This window comes from Fusarium proliferatum, assembly GCF_900067095.1.
Source record: "Fusarium proliferatum ET1 genome assembly, contig: FPRO_scaffold002, whole genome shotgun sequence".
In the NCBI taxonomy this organism is placed as follows: Eukaryota; Fungi; Ascomycota; class Sordariomycetes; order Hypocreales; family Nectriaceae; genus Fusarium; species Fusarium proliferatum.
The window spans coordinates 4,186,973-4,208,635 of NW_022194791.1; the positions used below are offsets into that span (position 1 = coordinate 4,186,973).

At 48.5% G+C, this 21,663-nt stretch overlaps 10 protein-coding genes and 1 non-coding gene across 11 annotated transcripts; 8 read left to right on the forward strand and 3 right to left on the reverse strand.

The window, feature by feature from the left end:
* Positions 1–264: 264 nt before the first annotated feature.
* On the forward strand, positions 265–624 carry FPRO_02432 (uncharacterized protein; the record flags this gene model as incomplete). The annotated part of the gene is made up of 1 exon (XM_031227467.1): positions 265–624. The coding sequence occupies one exon, from the start codon at positions 265–267 to the stop codon at positions 622–624; it is 360 nt and encodes a 119-aa protein (XP_031077901.1).
* Positions 625–890: 266 nt separating this feature from the next.
* Positions 891–2,262, reverse strand: FPRO_02431 (uncharacterized protein; the record flags this gene model as incomplete). Its single annotated transcript, XM_031227468.1, has 2 exons — positions 891–1,969; positions 2,019–2,262. The coding sequence occupies 2 exons, from the start codon at positions 2,260–2,262 to the stop codon at positions 891–893; spliced, it is 1,323 nt and encodes a 440-aa protein (XP_031077902.1).
* Positions 2,263–2,800: 538 nt separating this feature from the next.
* Positions 2,801–3,832, forward strand: FPRO_02430 (uncharacterized protein; the record flags this gene model as incomplete). Its single annotated transcript, XM_031227469.1, has 1 exon — positions 2,801–3,832. One exon carries the CDS (start codon positions 2,801–2,803, stop codon positions 3,830–3,832), a length of 1,032 nt encoding a protein of 343 aa, XP_031077903.1.
* Positions 3,833–4,587: 755 nt separating this feature from the next.
* Positions 4,588–6,929, forward strand: FPRO_02429 (uncharacterized protein; the record flags this gene model as incomplete). The annotated part of the gene is made up of 3 exons (XM_031227470.1): positions 4,588–5,100; positions 5,149–6,113; positions 6,158–6,929. The coding sequence occupies 3 exons, from the start codon at positions 4,588–4,590 to the stop codon at positions 6,927–6,929; spliced, it is 2,250 nt and encodes a 749-aa protein (XP_031077904.1).
* A 1,451-nt stretch (positions 6,930–8,380) lies between these two features.
* Positions 8,381–10,279, forward strand: FPRO_02428 (uncharacterized protein; the record flags this gene model as incomplete). The annotated part of the gene is made up of 1 exon (XM_031227471.1): positions 8,381–10,279. The coding sequence occupies one exon, from the start codon at positions 8,381–8,383 to the stop codon at positions 10,277–10,279; it is 1,899 nt and encodes a 632-aa protein (XP_031077905.1).
* A 1,368-nt stretch (positions 10,280–11,647) lies between these two features.
* Positions 11,648–12,952, forward strand: FPRO_02427 (uncharacterized protein; the record flags this gene model as incomplete). The annotated part of the gene is made up of 3 exons (XM_031227473.1): positions 11,648–11,887; positions 11,951–12,225; positions 12,277–12,952. The coding sequence occupies 3 exons, from the start codon at positions 11,648–11,650 to the stop codon at positions 12,950–12,952; spliced, it is 1,191 nt and encodes a 396-aa protein (XP_031077906.1).
* A 760-nt stretch (positions 12,953–13,712) lies between these two features.
* FPRO_02426 (uncharacterized protein) lies at positions 13,713–15,452 on the forward strand (the record flags this gene model as incomplete). The annotated part of the gene is made up of 1 exon (XM_031227474.1): positions 13,713–15,452. The coding sequence occupies one exon, from the start codon at positions 13,713–13,715 to the stop codon at positions 15,450–15,452; it is 1,740 nt and encodes a 579-aa protein (XP_031077907.1).
* A 280-nt stretch (positions 15,453–15,732) lies between these two features.
* On the forward strand, positions 15,733–15,804 carry tRNA. The gene has a single exon. It is a non-coding gene; the product is annotated as a tRNA-Gln (tRNA).
* Positions 15,805–16,495: 691 nt separating this feature from the next.
* Positions 16,496–17,053, forward strand: FPRO_02425 (uncharacterized protein; the record flags this gene model as incomplete). The annotated part of the gene is made up of 2 exons (XM_031227475.1): positions 16,496–16,841; positions 16,887–17,053. The coding sequence occupies 2 exons, from the start codon at positions 16,496–16,498 to the stop codon at positions 17,051–17,053; spliced, it is 513 nt and encodes a 170-aa protein (XP_031077908.1).
* Positions 17,054–17,201: 148 nt separating this feature from the next.
* FPRO_02424 (uncharacterized protein) lies at positions 17,202–17,992 on the reverse strand (the record flags this gene model as incomplete). Its single annotated transcript, XM_031227476.1, has 2 exons — positions 17,202–17,404; positions 17,452–17,992. 2 exons carry the CDS (start codon positions 17,990–17,992, stop codon positions 17,202–17,204), a joined length of 744 nt encoding a protein of 247 aa, XP_031077909.1.
* Positions 17,993–18,680: 688 nt separating this feature from the next.
* On the reverse strand, positions 18,681–19,049 carry FPRO_02423 (uncharacterized protein; the record flags this gene model as incomplete). The annotated part of the gene is made up of 1 exon (XM_031227477.1): positions 18,681–19,049. One exon carries the CDS (start codon positions 19,047–19,049, stop codon positions 18,681–18,683), a length of 369 nt encoding a protein of 122 aa, XP_031077910.1.
* Between the last annotated feature and the right edge of the window lie 2,614 nt (positions 19,050–21,663).

Consider the following 21,663-nt stretch of genomic DNA (forward strand, 5'->3'; position numbering starts at 1 on the left):
GGAGGGAGCTTGAGACTGACTTTGGCACCAACGCCAAAAACATCCTACTACAAGCTTGGCTTTGGTTGGCACTTCTCCTCACTATCCGAGGCCGTTTTCTTTTTCCTTTTGTATTCCTTCCCATCCACTCTCTCTCTCTCTTTCACTCTTCCATTCTCATCTCTACTTCTACGCCTTCTCCTCTTGGCGATCGTTTATCTCGATAACTTTGCGCGCGACACCCCAAATCTACTACCTCCTTTTTCTGTCGCAAACAATCACATCATGGCTTTCAAGCAAGACGAACCTCCCGCCTACGGCCCTCCCCCAGGTGCCCCTCAGCCTACATACGGCGGCTACCAACAAGACCCATATGGCCAACAGCAAGGCCAATTCCCACAGGGCGGCCAGCAGCAAGGCTACTACCAACAAGGCCCTCAGATGGGCTACTACAACCAGCAACAAGGTCCCTTTCCCGCCGGCCAAGGTCCCTATCCTCCTCAGCAAGGCCCCTACGGACAGCCTCCCCCTCAGGGCTACTATCCCCAAGATGATCAGAGAGGAGGCGGTGGTGCTGGTGGCGGTATCATGACTGGTCTTCTCGCTGGTCTGGCATGCTGCTGCTGTTTGGACTGCCTTTTCTAAATGCCGATTCACTGTAACTCGATACCACCGCCGATAGCGGACATGCAGACAAATGGAGGGATCGGAAGCGCAGCGTGGCGCATCAGCAAATGGAAAGGGTTTCCTGTTTCACGGCGTTGGGGGTCTTTCGACTACAGAGCTCTGATTTTATGCTACATGTTTCTTTGTTTCCTCGATAAAGTACGACTTATAATTTCATAATTTTCAGTCTCAATGCGCAGATTTGTCCCCAAGTGCGTGCATGTCAAGCTAAAACTAATATGATACTACGCTGCGGCGAAGGCTGTCTCAAACTCGGACCTAACCTTCGCGACACAATCATTCGTGTAAATCATCTTTTGCACATCCGGAGATGTCCACTTGTCGGGAACCGATCCACTGGTCTTGTGCTCCTTGAACATCCTATCTCTCTCCTCCTTTGCTTTTCCTTCACCAAGATGCAGCGTTCGACCAGACAGATATGCCATTTCGACGAGATTCGAAGTCCATTCCTTTCGAGATTGCTCATACACCTTCAAGCACTTGGCGATGGTTTCGGGCCGAGTATCGGGCGCAAGGGATAGAACCTCGGCGATTGTTGAACCGTCCTCGATAGCCATGGCAGCTCCTTGGCTAAGATGGGGAAGTGTTGGATGGCAAGCGTCTCCTAACAATGCCACTGATCCTTGAGTCCACGTAGGTAGTGGCCTGTACATCCTTAGTCGCCACTCGCAGACTTCTCCCTCTGGAACCAGGTTGAGCATCTTCTGTACAAGAGGGCAGAATGTCTCAAAAACTTCCAGCATAACTTTCTTGGATCCCTTGGTCGTGTATGTGATTGAAGGAGCGGATGCAAAGTTGTCATCTGGTTGAACAGTTGAAAGGTTGTAGATGGACTTGTTTGCGATTGAGTAGGCGATAATGTGTCGTTTCTCTCCCACCCATCTTACAACCTCGTCGCTATCAATGAGAGCCAGTAATTCAGGGTCATGTGCCATATCTTCTCGCTTGAGCATGATACGGTAAGCAGCTTGACCAGTTTCGGCTTCTTCAGGCCTGGCATTGACTTGTTGTAGGAGCTGAGATCGAGTTACACTCTTGATGCCATCGGCGCCGAGGAGAATATCAGCTTCACGAGTGACTGCCTCTCCATCTCTAGGCTGGAGCTTGAAGGTAACCTTGGGAGTGAAGCTCTGAACTTCGATCAAACTTGTTGCAAAGTGAAAGGTGATGGCGCTCTCTTTCTTGCAGGCTTCGTATAGATGACCAGCTAAGGAAGCACGGTGGCCACAAAGGTGCGAGAAACCGTACTTTCCCTTGATGTCGGGCATATCAACATGAGCAAGTTCAACATTAGTTGCTCCCTCTGTATGAAGTCAGTGTATGATCCAAAGTCTGGAGATTTGCAGACTCACGTCGAATACTGCTTCCGGCTACACAAGTAGCTTCTCTCTCAATATCATCCCAGCATCCCAACCTATCGAGGATTCTTCCCATGTTCGGGGCCATCTGAATACCAGCTCCAACAAAACCAAGACTACTGGCAGTCTCATAAACATCAATGTGTTTGAAACCTCGTTTGGCTAGAGCTAGGGCAGCTCCTAGTCCGCCCATGCCGGCGCCCATGATGGCGATCTGCAAATCTTTGGTGCTAGCCATCATGTTCAAGCCAACTGAATACTCCTGAGGCCAATGAAAATGATGTTATTAAAGATATAGACTTGGCATTGTTGAGAAGTCGTCGAGACTTATATATACATCTAGTCCAATGACGGTTGTTCCTTTATCCGATCTCATTCATATCGTTACCATCCCGAATCAAATGCCGGTGCGGGGCCCCGAGCGGATGTACGCATCTCAATGGAGATTGATCGATACGATATATGTACGAGTCCGAGAAAGGGCTCTTCACAAACAACTAATTACATATGAAAACGAATAAATTCAGGTGTTTTTCGTTTTATTTCCTTATTTGGATCGTGGTAAGCTCCTATATCGGCGCAGATAATTCCTATTATTCAGCGTCTGCAGAATCTGGGGTTCTCCGGTGTCGTCATCAATACACTTTAAGCCATAAGCACTATCATGTGCTCTTCTTTTTAATCGACTAAAACGTTAGACTTTTGTAACGATGCATTGGATAACGTGTCTTTGCGGAAGTATTTCTCGGCATGTGGGAGAGGCTTCGGAGACCGAGATGGTTTCTGATCTTTCTCTTTGTCACTGCAATATTTGTCGCTATTCGACTGGCTTGCTTTTCACGTCCTATCTTTCGACCGAAAACCCGAAAGCTTTTGGTGGATTGAGTGTCTTTGAGACCCATGATGGCTCGTGCCGGTATTTCTGCCCGACATGTGGTTGCCATGTATATCGATCACACCAAGATCAAGACGGCGAGTGGAGGTGGGGAGTGGCTACGGGGGTCATTACAAGAAGCGATGATTCAAGCGTGCGAGTGAGTTATGTGACGCACCAGAAAGTGGAAGATACCATCGATGGAGGTGTTTCGATATGGCTTCCCCTTGAGGCGCAGCAGAATCTCTTGAAGCACTCACATTCGGGGTCATTTACACCGAAACCGAAGCATCTCGATGCACTTTGTGCGTGCGAAGCTGTCCATCTTCGCATCACACGCCCAAACGAGGCCAGTTGTCTACCGCATCGCGCATACCCTGATCTAACATACCCTTACTGTTCTACTGATGAGTCTATCACGTCGAACCCATCAGACGAAAAGTGGTGGATCAAAGGAGATAGATATCTCGCTGGAACCTGCGCTTGTGAATCTTGTCGGCTGGCCTCTGGGTTCGAGATACAGACCTGGGCCTTTATCCCCCGAGCGAACATTTTGATCCTTTCTACAGATGGCTCAGGATCAGAGGTTCCATTGGACTTTGAGAGGTTACCGACGGATGCTCTGAAGGCATATCAATCGTCGCAAGGTGCAGTTCGTCACTTTTGCGGTGGATGCGGTGCAACTGTGTTTTGGCGAGATGCTACTGATTCAAGTGTAGTTGACGTGAGTGTAGGACTATTTCGAGCTGATGAAGGAGCTAGAGCCGAGAAATGGCTTCATTGGCACAAGGGCCGCATAAGTTTCGCTGAAGAAGTGCAGACTCATCGATCTGGTCCCCTGGCTATAGCAGCTCAGGGTTTATTGGGTACTCTTGCGATAGGCCTCCTCGGGGAGCAAGAAAACACAAGACCTTCATATAGGGTGCCAAAATAAACCCAGTAAAAGATATCCTAAATTTAGTGTAGATATTCTAAATTTATGTAAAGTTACCTAAGTCTTTTTGTCATTTAGGATCAAGGTCTCGAGTTTTCTTTCCTCCCCGAGGGCCTGAAGGGAAGCTCCAAAGGTGGATTAGACTAATGATAATTTAAAATCTTACGTGAAGATCTTATGAGAATAGCTGAGATTCTGCTTCAAGTAAAGTCTGTTTCCTATAAAAACGGCTTTTAATATTGCAATGGCTAGGATCGACGTTTCGAAACAGCGTTGCATGAACAATAGGTCAGAGATAAATAACAACAAAGCCGAGAAGAATTCATGTACAAAATTCATCCAACACAAAACAACACAACACTAGAATAGAGTCATAAAGCTAATTAAGCTTATTTACTTTATTCTGTCTAGCCTCATCATATTTCCCTCATCATCATAACATTTCTGCAGTGAATAGACAACTCTACATGCGATAAACATGCCCGCTAACAAACCCCCCCGAAGTCTTAATCCCTGTCCTACCCAATAGAACTACACCTTTGCAACACGAGCATCGTTTCACAAAAGTGCTCGGTGTAGAATTCGATGTCGCCCTCGACTAAATTGGCAGGACATTTCAGTTATTACCATCCATCGGCATAAGTGACCAATTGAGCGCAGCACGTGCTTTGGGCGAAGATCATATAAAAAAGGATCCAATGGAAGGCAACAATAGAGGCTTCTCTTTTCTGCAGAGGAAGAGTATCCTAGCAATCATGGTTGGTTCAAGTCTCGTTGGCCTATTGGCTGTTGTCTTCCAGATATGCTTCGTCAAGGCGGTGGACGTAGACGTTGCGGTTTCTGCTTACACCGGCGAAGTTGAGTCTGATTGGACTGCCGTTTACTACTCTGATCGGAATCCTCTATTGATTGGAAATGATGGAGGACCTGATAAGGGAGGGTTTCACGTCTATGATCTCAACTCAAAGGCGCCGTTGAAAGAAGTCGCTGCGAAAACACCTGGACGCAGCAAACTTGTCACCACTGTTTACGATGTCAACAAGAAGGATATCATCGTCACCATCGCTCAGCCAGATTCTATTGTTCGCGCTTATGAGATGCCAAAGTTTAAGCAGATCAAAGATGCAGACTTTAAAGTTCTAGGGGATTGGTCTGCGCTGTGCAGTTGGAAGAGTCCTGCTGGAAACGATTATGTCTTCTTGTTTGGAAAGGGACAAGCAGTTCAGCTACTTCTTCAGGACACAAAGAAGTCATTTGAGTTTGTCCAGGTGTGTTTTCCTTCAAAGAAGAGGCGATAATGTTTGCTGACTTGCTAGATCCAAACTTTCCCTACTGACTTTGAAACGTCGGGATGTGCTGTCTCACGCTCCGAGTCTCGCATGTACATCTCTACAGATGACGACAAGAGCGTTTATGCCTTTCCGCTCAAGGAGTCTACCAAAGCGCCCAAGATCACCAAGGTTGGCAAGGCAGAAGATGATGTGACCGGCTTGGCCGTCTACGTCCCCAAGAAGGGCTCGGACTACTTATTTGTTGCTCAAACTGACAAAATTGCTGTCTACGATTCCTCTTTCAAACTCAAGGGCACACTATCTTTGACCGGACAAGAAGATATTGAAGTGCAGGGTCTGAACATATATCAAAGTGCTATGAGCAAGTATCCTACTGGTGCACTAACATACGCCATTGAGTCAGAGGACGTCAACGGTTTCGCCGTCTCATCTCTCGAGAGCGCTTTGAAGAAGCTCAAAATTGAGGCCAACACCAAGTATGACCCCAGAAAGATCAAGACAGACACCAAGACTGAGCCAATTTGCAAAACTTGCGGAGGCAACGGCTACTGCATCAAGGACAAGAAGAACAAATGCGAATGCTTCGCTGGTTTCGCTGGAAGTACCTGCAGCAGCTTCACCTGCACCGACAAGTGTTCTGGCCATGGAAAATGTGTTGGGCCTAACGAGTGTAAGTGCGACAAGGGATGGGGTGGACTTCACTGCTCGTTTCTTCTCATTGAGCCAACCTACGAGACTGAATCTCGTCTTGGTGATGGCGATGATCCTGCCATTTGGATCTCTCCTGAGGGACCAGAAAAGTCTCGGATCGTCACGACGATGAAGTCTGGAAAGGAAGCTGGTCTTGGGGTATTTGACTTGGCTGGTAATCTTCTCCAGTCTTTCACAGCTGGTGAACCAAACAACGTTGATATGATCTATGGATTCAAGGCGGGTAATAGAAAGGTCGACCTGGCTTTTGCTGCTTGTAGAGCAGATGATACGCTCTGGTATGTTGCTTCTGTCTGTTATTCGAAGTTAGCTAACGATCAAGTCTCTTCGAGATGCTGCCCAACGGCACACTGACCAATATCGCCGGTGGCATCCACCCTGTTGTCGACGACTACAAGGTCTACGGCTCGTGCACCTACAAGTCACCCAAGACAGGAAAGCAATATCTCTTCGTTAACGAGAAGTCAGCACGATATCTCCAGTACGAGCTCACTTCCACATCTAAAGGAGAACTCCAGACCAAGCTTGTTCGAGAGTTCCAAGGCGGCAGCGGAGGCCAAGTCGAGGGCTGCGTATCCGACGAAGAAAACGGCTGGATCTTCCTCGGCGAAGAGCCCTCTGCTCTGTGGCGATACGACGCAGAGCCCGATTCAAAAGACAAGGGTGTAGTAATCGGCAAAGTCGGCGATGGCAAACTCTACGGCGATGTTGAAGGCGTAACCCTCGTCTACGGCTCCAAACCCACGGAGGGTTTCATCCTCGTATCATGCCAAGGCGTCAGCGCATACAACGTCTACCGACGAGCCGCTCCTCACGAGTACGTTACCACCTTTACACTCGTAGAGTCATCAGACGGCCAGATCGACCCCGTGTCCAACACAGACGGCATAACAGCTGTGGGAACGGCGCTGAACAAGGATTTCCCTCATGGCTTGGTGGTTGTGCACGATGATGCGAACCAACTGCCCAATGGCAAGACCAGTGCTGAGGCGAGCTTCAAGCTGGTTAGTCTTGAGAAGATCCTGGGGTCCAAGGTGTTGGGGAAGAAGGGCTTGTTGGATCAGGTGAACAAGAAGTGGGATCCTAGGAAGTGAAGAACACATAGAGCAGTTAGTGGGCTTTGCCTAGGTGAAGTTGCGTCTCTTTGAGGGGTCAGAGCCATCACCCCTGAATCTATTGAGACCCATTTTGAGTCAACCGAGAACGTTCCCAGCGTCTCATAACAAAGAATTGAACGCGAGGATTTGCTTGTGTTCTAATGAGGCTTTGATCATCGCCAAAGAGACTGCTCATGTGTCTGCAATGTTGAGTGGTCACATAGGAGTGGCGTTGACATGAGGCGGAACAGTCTCGACACTCTCCCAGTGCCAATGCTTTTGCCATCTCTTTTAAGTCTCTCATAGGTATCGAGAATATGAACTTTTGGATCCACTACATTTGATAGACAATTGGTTGCCGTCGGGAGTGGGAGCCGCAATGCTTGACACTGGCAGACGGATCAGGATATCAAGTACCTGCGTTGTCAGATATCAGCACAGACGGTATTTTTATTGACGGTGTATTGATATTGAGTTGCCACTGTGCCAGCTTGCTACAATAGCTTCTCATGAACCGGACATATCTTGAAGTTCGATATGCAGTGACTAACGACATCACCCCTTAAACCGATAGCACAGCTATAGCATAACCACACCAAGTACAACTTAAACCAAAAATAAACATTTTTCTTTCTCAAACACTTACAAACTCTCTCAAAGCCACTTCTCAAAGAGAACGCAGGTTTGTTTCATCTCCTCTTGCCGTTTGTAGGCTACAACCGCCCCCTTACCCTTTTTGGATGTCAATAGAACCTCACTAAGCACTGACAGATGTCAATAGCCAAATAACCCGACAACTCGCATGAACCAACGTTCATCCCGCCTGCCAAGGTTAATATCCTCGTGCATTCGCGTCTGGCAAGTAAAAAGCGAGGTGAATGAGTTGCAAGTGTCACATATCGTTAAGCTAGGAGTGGTTTAGATGATAGTCTGCGCAATGGCTTCTGTGAATAAGCCGCAAAGCTACTCACACTCTCTTGGAGGAGCTTTGATAACTTTTGCGTGCAAGTCGTGGCTTGTACCGTCTTTGATCGTCTTTGATTTGGTTCTATTGGGAATAGAAATCTCGCATTGACTGTTACTGTTCGAACCGAAGAGCGAAGGGGGCTTATTGACCCCGCAAAGCGTCAATAGACCTCAATAGAAGCCTTACAACACCACAACGAGAGCAAGTGTGTGTATGCACGGGCAAATTTCCCTTTCTCTCAAGATGGCCAACTTGTCAATCTTTATCCTGAACATTACCCTCAGAATCTATAAAGAACTACTCATTTGCATCATAAATACTCTCCTTTTTTTCTCTTCAGACTCGTTCCCATCGAAAGAAGGACAACGATATCTCAAAACACCTTTGATACACGACAACTCTTTTACGAGTATCACTCACTTTCTTAAACACAACTTTTACACTCCGAAACACTCACTACTAAGACACACAACCTCCTGGGATGAAATACTCCTTCGTTACTCTGGCCGCGGTGGCCGGAGCCGCACTCGCGGCACCTCCGCCGTCCGCCATCGACAACTTCGGCCCGGATTTCTTCACCCCTTTCTGCAACCTCGACTACAAGGGCAAGCCATGCGAGGAGCTCGTTGGGAAGGGCGACAAGAATGCCGATGCCATCTGCAAGGCTGGCCGTGAGCACTTCTGCGGTCCTCAGAAGCGTGATGCAGTTCCTGAGCCTCAGCCCGACCCTGTCGCTGACCCTATGCCCTGGTGTACTTGGCGAGGACAGCCCTGCTGGAAGGAGAAGATGAAGGCCAAACGTGAAGCTATTCCCGAGCCTATTGCAGCTCCTCAACCTGATCCCGTCGCTGATCCTATGCCTTGGTGTACCTGGCGAGGACAACCCTGTTGGAAGGAGAAGATAAAGGCCAAACGCGAGGCTATTCCTGAGCCCGTCGCAGCCCCCCAGCCTGATCCTGTTGCCGACCCCATGCCCTGGTGCACTTGGCGTGGTCAGCCTTGCTGGAAGGAAAAGATGGCTAAACGAGAGGCCATCGCCGAGCCAGTTGCTGCACCCAAGCCTGATCCAGTTGCTGAGCCAATGCCGTGGTGCACTTGGCGAGGCCAACCCTGCTGGAAGGAAAAGATGAAGGCTAAGCGTGAGGCTGAAGCCATTCCCGAGCCCATTGCCGCTCCTCAACCCGATCCCGTTGCCGACCCTATGCCATGGTGTACCTGGCGTGGTCAGCCATGCTGGAAAGAGAAGATGGCCAAACGCGAGGCTATCCCTGAACCAGTTGCTGCTCCCCAACCCGACCCTGTCGCCGATCCCATGCCCTGGTGTACCTGGAGGGGCCAACCTTGCTGGAAAGAAAAGATGGCTAAGCGTGAGGCTATTGCCGAACCCGTCGCCGCTCCTCAACCTGATCCTGTTGCTGAGCCTATGCCTTGGTGCACCTGGCGCGGACAACCTTGCTGGAAAGAAAAGATGCGCATGGCCAAGCGTGAGCCCATTGCTGAACCAGTTGCTGCTCCTAAGCCCGACCCTGTCTCTGAACCTATGCCCTGGTGCACATGGCGCGGACAGCCCTGCTGGAAGGAGAAGATGAAGCTCAAGACTCGCGAGGCCGCTCCCGTTGCTGAGCCTGAGCCCAAACCTTGGTGCATGTGGCGCGGACAACCCTGCTGGAAGAAGACCAAGCGCTCCGCTACCCCTGAACCCGCCCCCGAGGCTGAGAACGAACCTAGATGGTGCATGTGGCGAGGCCAGCCTTGCTGGAAGAAGACCAAGCGTGATGCTACACCTGAGCCTTGGTGCATGTGGCGTGGACAACCTTGCTGGAAGGCTAAGCGCGACGCTGCTCCCGAGCCCTGGTGTATGTGGCGAGGTCAGCCATGCTGGAAAGCCAAGCGTGATGCTGGTCAAGCTCTCTCCAACGCCCTCCGCGCAACTCGATCTCTCGACACCCGATCCGCCGACGCACCCAGCACCGCCCATCTCCCCCGCGACGCCGCCCACAAGGCCAAGCGCTCCATCGTCGAGCTCGCCAACCTAATCGCCCTCTCTGCCCGCGGTAGTCCCGAGGAGTACTTCAAGAGCCTCGAGCTCGAGACCTTCTTCCCCGACGCTGCTCCTAACGCTACCGCCAAGCGCGACCTCAACACTCTTCAGGAGGATAAGCGCTGGTGTATGTGGCGAGGACAACCTTGCTGGAAGGCCAAGCGCGCTGCTGAGGCGGTACTCGATGCCGTCGATGGCGATGATGGTGCTACTGGCCCTGGAGGCCCCGACTCTCACTACGATACTCGGGATTTCAAGGCTGAGAACTTTGCGGCTAAGCGAGATCTCATTGCTATCAAGGCAGCAGCTCGCAGCATTGCCGACATGCCGGAGGAATAAGTAAGTTCTACATCATATTCTCATATCGAGCATCTTCTAACATATTCAGGTGTCGATGACTTTGAATCCGATCGTTTGCTTGTATAGTACGTCGGTGATATTTTTGTCACTCTTTATCTACAAAAATTAGCCAAAAATACGCTCGAAGGAATAACAAGAGACAAAATAAACAGGTGGATATGGCCATGCGGGAGGACAAGTTCCTCTTTTCTCTTCTATACAGCTTAATATTGCTGTACCTTATTTCTGGATAACGGTAGTGGATGGTTTGAGTCTGCTGCTTTTTATATATGCGATTCTGCTTTTGGCATGAGTCGATAGGCATGGCTAGGATAGCTCGAAATAGTTGCTCGAATTCAACTGATTGCCTCAATGTTCTTGTTTCTTGTGATGTAGCAGGAATCGTAGCTTGGGTGAGATGTGAGGTTAATATTGACAGTGTAGAGTTTGTCACTATTGATTGGACCCGGTCCTGTAGGACAGGCTTCTGATATTTGCAAGCGAATGAAAGCAGCAGATTCTTCAGCCTCATTGCTTTTCAATGAAGAGTCTCGGACCATGCACATTGTAACATATTAGATACAGTGCATTGATGTGTGCATGTCACGCAGCATGGGTAGATCCAATGTTGATCATTCTTCAGCGTTGTTACAGTCGAGCACTCTCAAAAATTCACAGACCCTGACTCCCATCAGCAGGTCATTTATCACAAGATACTACATCAAAGTAATAGTATGTACGTTCAATCATTGCGCTCCTCCCCATCGTCGAGGGAAGCACCGCACCCAAGATTGTTCGCTTTTCTCTCCATTCTGTGTTCCTCTGAATCGATGGTCCTGGGCGCAGGCCTTTCGACGCACCTCGCATCAATTATTAGAGAAACATGAACGTGGTTTTTTGCGTTGTTCAATATTTTGAATTGGAGAGAAAAGAGAAAAAAAGAAGTCAAATAAAATTTCGAGATTTTTCTTTTTCTACGCGTCGTGAGGGTAGTGGGGCTACTTCTGGGTGCCTTGATGCCTGGTGCGCAAGGCTGCTATTTTGCGACCTTGAGATACCCTGGAGACGAGAGAAGTTGATGCTTCGACTTCTATGAATCTACCAAAAGCTTATCGCCCATTTGAGAGCTCAAAAGTTCTGTATGGCTTAATATCGTTACTGCAAATTTCGATCTGCCTCATACTGAGGCAGAAACTGCTACCGCGATAATTCTTCTCATATCTTTTTCGATCTTTACCTGGTGCCTTCCTCGATGCAATCTAGGTCTTTACCTTGTTTACCATACTCAGGTCCAAATCAACAACGCTTCTCTTCCATCTTTTTAACTCCCAACAACCTCTTCTCAGATGAACATCATTCTCGCCCAAGATGATGAGAAGATATCCCTTACCTCCTGGGACACCGTCTATGAACACACCTCCTCTGCCATCTTCACATAATGGACAACCTCGACGGCTGCTCACTCCAGAACCACCTCAATGTGTAAATGAGGAGGCAAACGGCACATTTTTTCGAATACTCCCAACTGAAATCCGCACGAGAATTCTGCGTCTTGCATTTGGTGACCGCACAATTCACGTGGATCTCATTTATGGCCCTCCAATCTTTGCCGACTCTCAGCGTCATGGTGGTCTTCGGCAACTGCCATAGTATGGCACTACTTCTCCCGAGAACCGCCTCCTGTATCCTGGCCCTCTTGTAATTGACTTGTCCAAACAGTCGGAGAAGGAATGGGCCTGGAAAAGCTCCGTTTGCCATCGATTTCCGCCCTCTGGGAGCATAGACTCACGCGGACCAGGGTACGATCCTCAGCCATGCGACGATGAGTGTGTCTATGGATGGAATGGCCGACAGGGATTTCGACCACAATGTGAGCACTGGCCTGGCGAAGGGCCCAAGAAGTGTTCCGTTGGCGCCATGGGCTGGCTACTCTCCTGCAAGCAAGCGTATGCACCCTAGCTCCGTCTTTTGAAGCACCCTCTGACATTGCAACGTAGATATCGTGAAGGAATTCACGTGCTATACGTCACCAACACTTTTCATACCGCGAGCAAAGTAATGATCCTGAACATGCACGACTTCTTTCAGCAACAGCGACTCAATGCCATCACGTCTGTCGAAATAGTCTGGGACTTTACACCATGGTTCATACTCGACACCAACGAAGACTTTAGAGTAGCTCCACCCCTCAGCGATATCGAGTCTTTCAGGCAGTTTCTCAAGGCCATTCCCAATCTTTTTCTGAATATCAGGAAACTCTATGTCTCCCTACAAGGAGACATGATCCCGAAATCGTATGGCCAAATCAGCGAGACTCAGTACTCGACTAAGCAGCGGATCAAAGTTGTGGAGGAGAATATTATCATGAAAGTCGACCAAATGGTGCCTTACCTCAAACCACATGTTGACTTCTCAGTCGCCTATCCTACAAGCACGTATGCTGTACAGCGCAGCCTTGCTCTCCGTCAGGGCTGGACAGTGAAACAGAGGCACGAGACTGGTGAGGTGGAGCGACACTGGAGGCCATTGGCGAAATGTAAACCTCGAACAGGCTACTGGGTTTGCTTGGGTGATAAGGATGTAAGAAGGAAGAGAGCGAGGGGCATTATTGGGCATAAGCATATGCCAGCGCGTGTTTCGGAAAATCAGTATGATGTTTTCTTTCGATCTTAGGACTCGGTCAGTGTATTGAGGGTATGGCAATTTGGAAGGAATATGGTTTGGGTTTGGGGAATCTCGGTCGGTTATATGCCAAAAGTTTCACAATGCAGGAGTGCTGCATCTTGTCGCATGTCGACAAATATTAATGTACGTTCTTAATTGCTAAGCTTATGAAAACAAGTCAAGATCAGGATGATTAATTCCAGATAATGTAAGGCATTCTCAGGCTTCGGCATTGAAGCAGACAATACGACAAGACCAACCAAAACCCCAAGAGCTTGGACTGGTGACAATTTGTGGCGAAGCTCTTGTGGTATCCACAGAGAGACACGATGCAGCAAATAACGACTCATTAAAGCTGTGCCAACTCGGCTTCAGATGCCGTGAATATTGGCACGTCCATGTCTTGGACTTTTGGTGAAGAGCTGACCTTGCTAGTGAGGTTCTGCTTGGCGCCTCATTCTTGGTGTTTGATGCGGAGAATTCAAGCCAGTGAGAAAAGCCAAGACGTGACAATCTACGATCGTGGCAGTGCATTCCATCATCTCTATATCGATTCTTGATTTAAACCATGATGAGTGACTCCACGCGACATATAATTCTTGTTTCTTTTCACTGTTGATCAAATGATCTGATTACATACTCATCTCACTCTACTCTTACGTCTCAATCATTCCAGCTCAGCTACAGCTGAAAGCTCCCCTCAGCTGCCCCTCATCTCATCTCATCCCACTTCCCTTCCCTTCACTCCTCCATCTTCACAACGTACGTCATGACTTCAGAACTCGCAACCCGCATCGGCGACCTCAACCCCTTCTCTTCCAAAAGCCGCCGCATCAACGATGAAGATTTCGGCGAGGAGATCGACAACAACACCGTCGCGGGCGGCGGCCACAGCGCACGTCGCATGGTAACAGACCTCAGAGTCAGCAGCGCCCTACGAGACTTCCTCGTCAAAGAGAAGATGCTCTCCAAGAAGGAAGCCAAGATTGACTCTCAGGACTCGTCGCGTGAGCTCTTGGAACTCGTCAGCAAACCGCATATTCGCGTACCACCCGAACTCACGGATAGGTCACATCCGCTGCCCGAGTACTTTATCAGCTCGAGCCATAATACTTATCTTATGGCGCACCAGCTTTATGGTTCTTCATGTGCGACTGCGTATGAGAGCGCGATTAGGACGGGGGCGAGATGTGTTGAAATTGATGCGTGGGATAACAGCGATGATAGAGATGAGCCCAAGGTCACTCATGGGTATACTCTAGTATCCAACATTTCGTTTCGTCTGGTGTGTGAGACGATTCGAAACTCGGCGGATCAAGAAGCAGTTGATGCGCAAAAGTATGGCTTCAGAGCCTCGCCTATTCTACTGTCGCTGGAGAACCACTGCGATGCTTACGGTCAGATGCGCCTTGTCAATATTATGCGGGATGTTTTTGGAGATCGACTTTTGAGCCAGGCCGTTAGACATATCGGACATGAAGAACAGGCTGGTTCTGGTCAACATGTGAAGCTGGAGGATCTTGGTGCGAAGATTGCTGTTATTGTTGAGTATCACTTTACGGATGAGCCTTCTAGCAGCGACAGCAGCTCGGATGACTCGGAAGACGAAGAAGAGGAAAAGGCTGCGCGCAAGGAGTACAAGGATAAGAGAAAGAAAGAGGAGCCCTCCATCATCATTCCAGAGCTCGCTGAGCTGGGCGTCTATGCGCAGTCTGTCAAGCCAATGGATAACTCATGGTTCGAAGAGGGATCTCTCGCCAACGGTCCTCATCACCATCTTATCAACGTATCTGAATCAGGGCTAGCATCTCATCTTCCCGAGCACGCATCACATATCGCTCGACACAACGCCCACCATCTCATGCGCGTTTATCCCAAGGGCACGCGAATCTCATCCACTAATCTCAAGCCCGTTCCTTACTGGGGAATCGGAGCTCAGATCTGTGCGTTGAACTTGCAAAACTTTGGTACCAGCAACCAGCTCAACGAAGCCCTCTTCAGCGGCACAGACGGCTACGTTCTCAAGCCAGCTGCTCTGCGCGCCGGTGGAAACGGAAGACTGAGCACAGGTCGCAGCAAGCGTCTCCGTCTTCACGTTGCAGGCGCAACAGATATCCCTCTGCACGGCGACTCAGAAGCAGACTCCATCAAGCCCTATCTCACATGCACGCTGTACCACCCTGATAACATCAAAGGCGACCCTCCCAAGCGCAAGACAGAGCCGTATAAGCAGCACAAGCTTGAATTTCTTCACAGAGGACCAAACCCACCTCCAACAGAGCCTCTTTGGGATGAGACGCTGACGTGGGAGTATGAGGATAATGAGTTGACTTTCTTGCGGATGCTTATCAAGAGTGATGATAGTTGGACGAGGAACCCGATGTTTGCTGTTGCGGCGGTGAGATTACTCTATGTTGAGCCGGGATGGAGGTTTATTCGCATGTTGGATCTCAAGGGACATGAGACGCAGTGTTCTGTTCTTGTGAACTTTGAGATCATTGATGCTTAGGGAATATTATGAGTATATGATGATATGTTTATGGATTATGCGATTTCCTTGTTGAGTTTGCGTTTGACGTGGACTGTGTGATAGTCTTGCTTCCGGAATGCCTTGGTTCACGATATACCTCAGCCGTAGGATGAGTGAATTCAATCTCTGGTTGCTCTAAATGAAAACAGCTTTGAGAGAGACTCTAGATGAGAGTCTTCAAGTTGATTTCGCTGTGCTGTCTCTCAATGTATAGTTAGCAAATCGAAGTACTGGCATTCACACAGTTGCCATGTGCTCAGGTTTCGTGGTCTAACGGTTATGACTGCGGATTCTGATTCCGCCAGCGAGGGTTCGACTCCCTCCGAGACCTTTCTTTTTATGTGACTTGGCTTCTGTTAGTGAAACTGGTTCTGATGGTTTCACTATCTCGCATGGCCTGCGTGCACTAAATCCGTATGACGTGATGAATGCTTCTTCTTTTGTCTCACCTAGCTATGAATCCGAAGAAATCTTCTGCTGCCGAACGGGGCCGGATGTTGGAGTGGGTCTTGATGTCCGGCCCCGGGTTAAGAGCTGGCCGGCGTTGACGGTCATGGCGTATCTGGGGCTGGAGGACTAGGTAGACTTCCATAACAGGCTCACGGTATACTCCGTAGCGTATGAAACTACATAGTTATGAAAAAGTAAAGTAACTGTGATGCACTATGAACGAAGCTAAATGTCTCATATGCTTTGCATTGATGTGATCAACATCGTTGCGTGCTTCGGTACTACAAGAATATGGACGAGACATTGCTTAATTGAAATGATATTTATGGTATTTTTGTTACAGTATCTACAAGCTCAAATCGATGTTGGCCGATTACGAATGCTACTCTTTATGACGCCGCTTCTCAGACGTAAGCTTAACTTCCGAATACCTTCGGATCTAACTTACACCAATCAACAGCACTTCAACCTCAAGTATAAGAAACGTCCAACACCAGCTCCAAATCATATTCCACATTAATATTCAACCATCAATAAATCAAAATCACTGAAGCAAATCATTCTATGATAAAATGGCCATTGTAACAGCACTCCTCGCACCAGTCCACCTCCTCTCCTTTTCAACCCTTCTCGGCTCTCAACTCTACCAAACCTTCATCATCACAAAAGTCACTTTCAAACACCTCCCACGCACTCCCTACATCAATTTGCAAAAGAACCTCTTCCCTATTTTCTTCCAAGGCCAAGCTCTCCTCCTCTTCCTCACAGCCATAACACTCCCTCCATACGGTGCTCTCTCACTTGCCGAGCACAAGAGCGATTGGATACCCTTTGCGATATCAGGACTCGTCTCGGGGCTTAATCTTATGGTGTTTGGACCGAGGACGAGACAGTTGATGCTGGATCGTGTTGAGCAGGGTAAGTTACTTCGTTGCTTCTGTGGGATATAAGCTGATGAGATAGGGACGCTGGAAGGGAAGACGGCGGACGGGCCGAGTTCCACGATGGCGGTTATCAAGAAGAGATTTACGACTTCGCATGCTATGTGTATTCATTTGAACTTGATTGGTTTAGGGGCTCATCTCTGGTATACTTGGAGACTAGCATCTCGCCTCAACTTTTCACTATAATGGGAGGACCACACGTTTCTGAATCTCTTATACGTCTTGAGTGCATTTAAAGCCCTTGTATCAGATAAACTCTTTATAGCTTTTAGACCTCAACTTCTAACCTTCATCTCAACTCCAACCATAAATCAACATTATGTCCAGACTTGTTTCAAGGTAGATACACAATCATCTCAAGTCCACCACTATAAGCCGTGGTAGTAGTCTTGAACCCATTCTTCGGATCGTGAATATAATCCAAAAACTCCTTATACAGCGCCTTAGCCATCCTTGTGTTATCAGCTAGAATGATAGCTCCTCTCTTCAGACGAGGCTTGATGATCTCTAGAGCTGGAAGAGCCATTGGTATCCAAGCTGTTCAACATTAGCATCTCTTCAAAATTAAGGCTCTTGGGACTTACTGTCGAGGAGCAGCATATCAATCTCCTCAGGCATACCCACCTCCGAAAGAGTCTCTCTCAAATCTCCCTCCCTCAGTTCAATCCACGGCTCGACTTCTTCACCGGCTTCACTCCAATGTTTTCTCGCCCTATCAGCCTTACTTCTCTCCCATTCCGTACCAACAACCTTCCCCGTAACTTTCTCACCCCTCGCTCTCATAGCATTGACATTCTGTCCCACCGCCAGAGCAAGATACATCGTCGAAACACCAAAACTAGTTCCCGCCTCAACGATGTTCTTCGCGTTGATACTGCGGGCGAGAAGATACACGAATTGGCATTTATCTTGCTCTAAAGCGACGAATTTATCGCTCATGTGGGCGTCTGCGGAAGTAGACCATGTTTTGCCGGTAAGGTAGAAGCCGAAGAGATATTTGAAGTAGAACCAGGTTTGAGAGATGGTCTTCTCTTGAGCTTCTGATTCGGCGTGAAGCCGGGTGAGGAGGTCGTGCACGCGAGGACTTGCCTCTAGAGCTTGCAGGGCTGTTGGTGACGGTGCCATGGTGATGGAAGTTGGTGATGAAGACGGTGATAATGTTTTGAAGTCAGAAGGATTCTCTTATTTTATATACATGAAATATGAGTCAGAAAGATCTATTTACGAGCTGAGCACGGTAATTCAGATCGGGAGAGATGTTAGTGTTGAGCTGATATCACCGAGGCCGACATATCATGACCGAACTCTCGGACTAACATTGCATGCCTTCTAGACATGCCATAATATCTGTTCCCTGTCAACTAACCGTTCAAATGTGAAAGATTGGTATGATTACATGGATCAGACAGATCCATTGTGTAAACTTTCAGGCCAGAAGATCATGAGACCCTGTCACTTTGTACATGCCACATACGTTCCGCTTGATTTGCCTACGATCCACACCAAGAGCCTGTAAACAGATATAAGATTCAGCACCATATATTGTGCACATATATACACACGCGTGAGACTTTGCTGTCACGAATTGCATTCCGTTAAAGCACCAGATTGACTGTCTTTGCAGGAGTAATCTGTGTAGTCTCGTCAAGACCGAGAACCAATCCCGAACTTCGGCCCCGGCCTTAAACGCCCTCCTTTCCGATCCCATTTCGACCCCATATTGATTCACGGAAATCATCCGCATGCAAGGCACAGCAGACACCCTTTGAGTTGCAGGATACGAAAACTTCAACGGGAATAATGCAGTTACCCGTCAGACTCTATCACCAGCCTCTTTACCATTCGCATCCACGGGAATACAGACAATAAACATCAAACATCCGCCTTCGCTCTTGAAAGGACCATGCCGCATCCCGGGCTTTCGGTACGCATACGCGCCCTTCTCCCAACCCTGCTGCAGATTCTGGTCGTACAAATCACCCTCGACCATGAAAATTTCTTCAACGTAGTCGTGGATGAAAATGTCCTGTTGATTGCGGGCGCCAGGCTGCCATCGCTGTAATGTTGTACGTCTGCCTGTCTGCGAGTCCTCGTTGAGGACTAGTTCATCGACGCCTGATTCGATAGTCGACCAAGCACGATTGAAAGATGTGGTAGCGGGGTGAAATTCAAACTGCTCCATTGCGAATGAAATACAGACAGGTAATCGATACTGTCACACTTGGGCTCAGCATCGACCGGCACAGCCTTAAATCCTGTAGAAACATAGCCATTGCCATGAATAACGAGAACACAATGATATCATTGGTAAGCTGACCATGACAAATGCAGCAACGTTATTGTCTAAACCTCCTGCCAAAGAGAGCAAGACTCCATACTGCCTTTGAAAAGGCAATCGGAATAATCATCGTAGCTTGGCTCTTCAAGACAGACAAGTCGCTTCGACATATCCCAAGGCATTTGTAACGGGAACGTTGCTGACCCCGTGAAAGCAGCCTGCAGCTTACCCAAGCAGAGTGCATCCGCTTGGATCCAACCGTTTGAGCTAAAAATGCACAATCAAGCAGACTCCTACCGTTGCCAAAGGCTATGCGCAGAATTGATAAGAATCACGGTGAGATATGCAGGATTAAGATCTGCACTCACGAGGTATTGGTGACTCTAAACGCCCACTAGGACTCTTGCATCAAGCTCAAAGAGGTCATGGGGAAACTAAAGCTCGATATTGAGTAGCATCTGAAGTGATGGATATTGACGAATACCAATCGATATATGGGGGCGGCTGCCAAAACCCATGTTTAGTATGAGTTGTTTCATGTCGTGGCAGACGTTGGCTAGTGTCAAGGGATATAACACGGCTAATCAGACATGGTAACAGCTCGAGAATGCTAGAGGCATTTCTCTCAGTCTCAAACACGTCCTTGAGATCGCCTTGCGTCGGTAGAGTTAAACTGTAAACGCAGCCCGCCGATCCGACGGCTCAGAGTCACTTGACGAACTAAGTCAGACGGCAGGACGCATAACATCGCAAGAGATTGTCACTCATGATGCCGGAGGAGCGGGGAGGGTGTTACACAACAGCCAAAGCTCGTAAAAAGAAGAGAGATGCTCATCAATATGGTCGTACAGTATCATCACGAGAATTTGAGACACTGCTTCCAATGATTCATAGTTCCTGAAACATGTATCCGAATTCTTGGATGCCGATAATGCCGTCTACAGTTCACAAACATCTGGTTGGTGTTTCCAGTCAATTGTAGTACCAGTACTGGGACAGAGCGGGGTACTTGTCAAAGTGTGCATATCAAGTCAAGGGTGTCGAGGGCGTTATGCTCTGTGTTAAGATCATCAGTTGATGTCCACGTCGGCCAACGACTGATAAACGTTGCATCGTCAAAGGGGCATTGGCTGAGACTGAAAACGCAACAATGATGAGTGCAAATCATTGGCATTGTGGCATTGGTGAAAGTTCAATTGGTGAAACCCATCGACGGGAACCAAGATAACCGGCGTCAGCCACCCGATCAGACTGAGCTTCAGCTCCGGGGCTGAGACAAGGCTCACCACACTGGTCTGCATCTCTGTCACAGTGACAGTGACTGCTTCTCCCCTCGAGGACCTATCGTCCACCGCTAGATTGACGCTCTCTTCTCACGGGGATGGGGCCAAGGAGTGTGAGCGGGGCGGGATTGCCAAGAGCCGACCATGGGTGGACCTTTTGACAGAAATGGAGAAGGATTTCCGAGATGAACTCCAAGTTGTGGGACAAACAGCGAACGAAAAGAAGAGGATCGGCATCAGTTGAGTGCAAAGTCAGAGGCACGCAGGATGTTGATCAAAGAACTTTCGTCCACTGAAAACATGTTTCAATGACACCGACAACCTCAAACTGTAATCTGTGCTGAGGAACCACAAGTTGTTGGGTCATCGGCGTTTTTATTTTTTTTCTCCGAATCATCGTGAACATCCTCATTGAGCACATTTGAAGTGAAAAAGAGGGTTTGGAGGGGAACGAAACGAATAATCCTACCTGTCACTTACCATTGAGGCTCGCGAGCTTGACAACCGAATCGCTGCCCAACGGACGGGCTAAACACGACCTTGACAGGTTTGACCCCCATGCACCCATTTTTATCGGTAGCGATATAGGGACCCCTATAAAACAACCGCTCGGCCGAATAAGTGTCTCCGAGAGATAGTCAGTCAGCTCGCAGGCGAAAGCTTGGGGCAAGATGACGTTGAGGGAAAAAAAGAGAAACCAATGTGATCTTAAGAAAATGAGACCACTCTCAAGACTAGAAGGTGTTGTGACATTGAGCGTATCGCTGTTGCTTCAAGTTCTTGGCTCGGGAGACCTCTCACGATGACTTCACTTCTGACAGGTCCGGCATATCACTACGCCCTTGTCACGGGGAACATCCAGGCGAGAACAACGTTCTGCCTAAACGACAGGAGATGGTCCAGGATGAAATATCCTGTCGCTGTCAGTCGGTTACAACCGTGGACCACTTTTCTTCCACGTTTCTTCCAAAACGACACCAACACCCTTGTGTAGACGCTGGATAGTGCGAAGAATGACGAGAAGATTGCGATTTGCGGACCTAGTCAAAGAGCTGATGATCATTATCAGAGGGGCGCGAAAAACTTGCGCAAAGGTGACCGTCTTGGACTGTGCGTTCCTGGAAAGTGAGTGATTGGAGGTTTCGAAAGACGGTGACCGTTTCGTTGACCGTTGATCTTTCGAGAATACTGTGCTGTGATATTGGTCATGTTTCGCACTTGAGCCTGCAAGACCT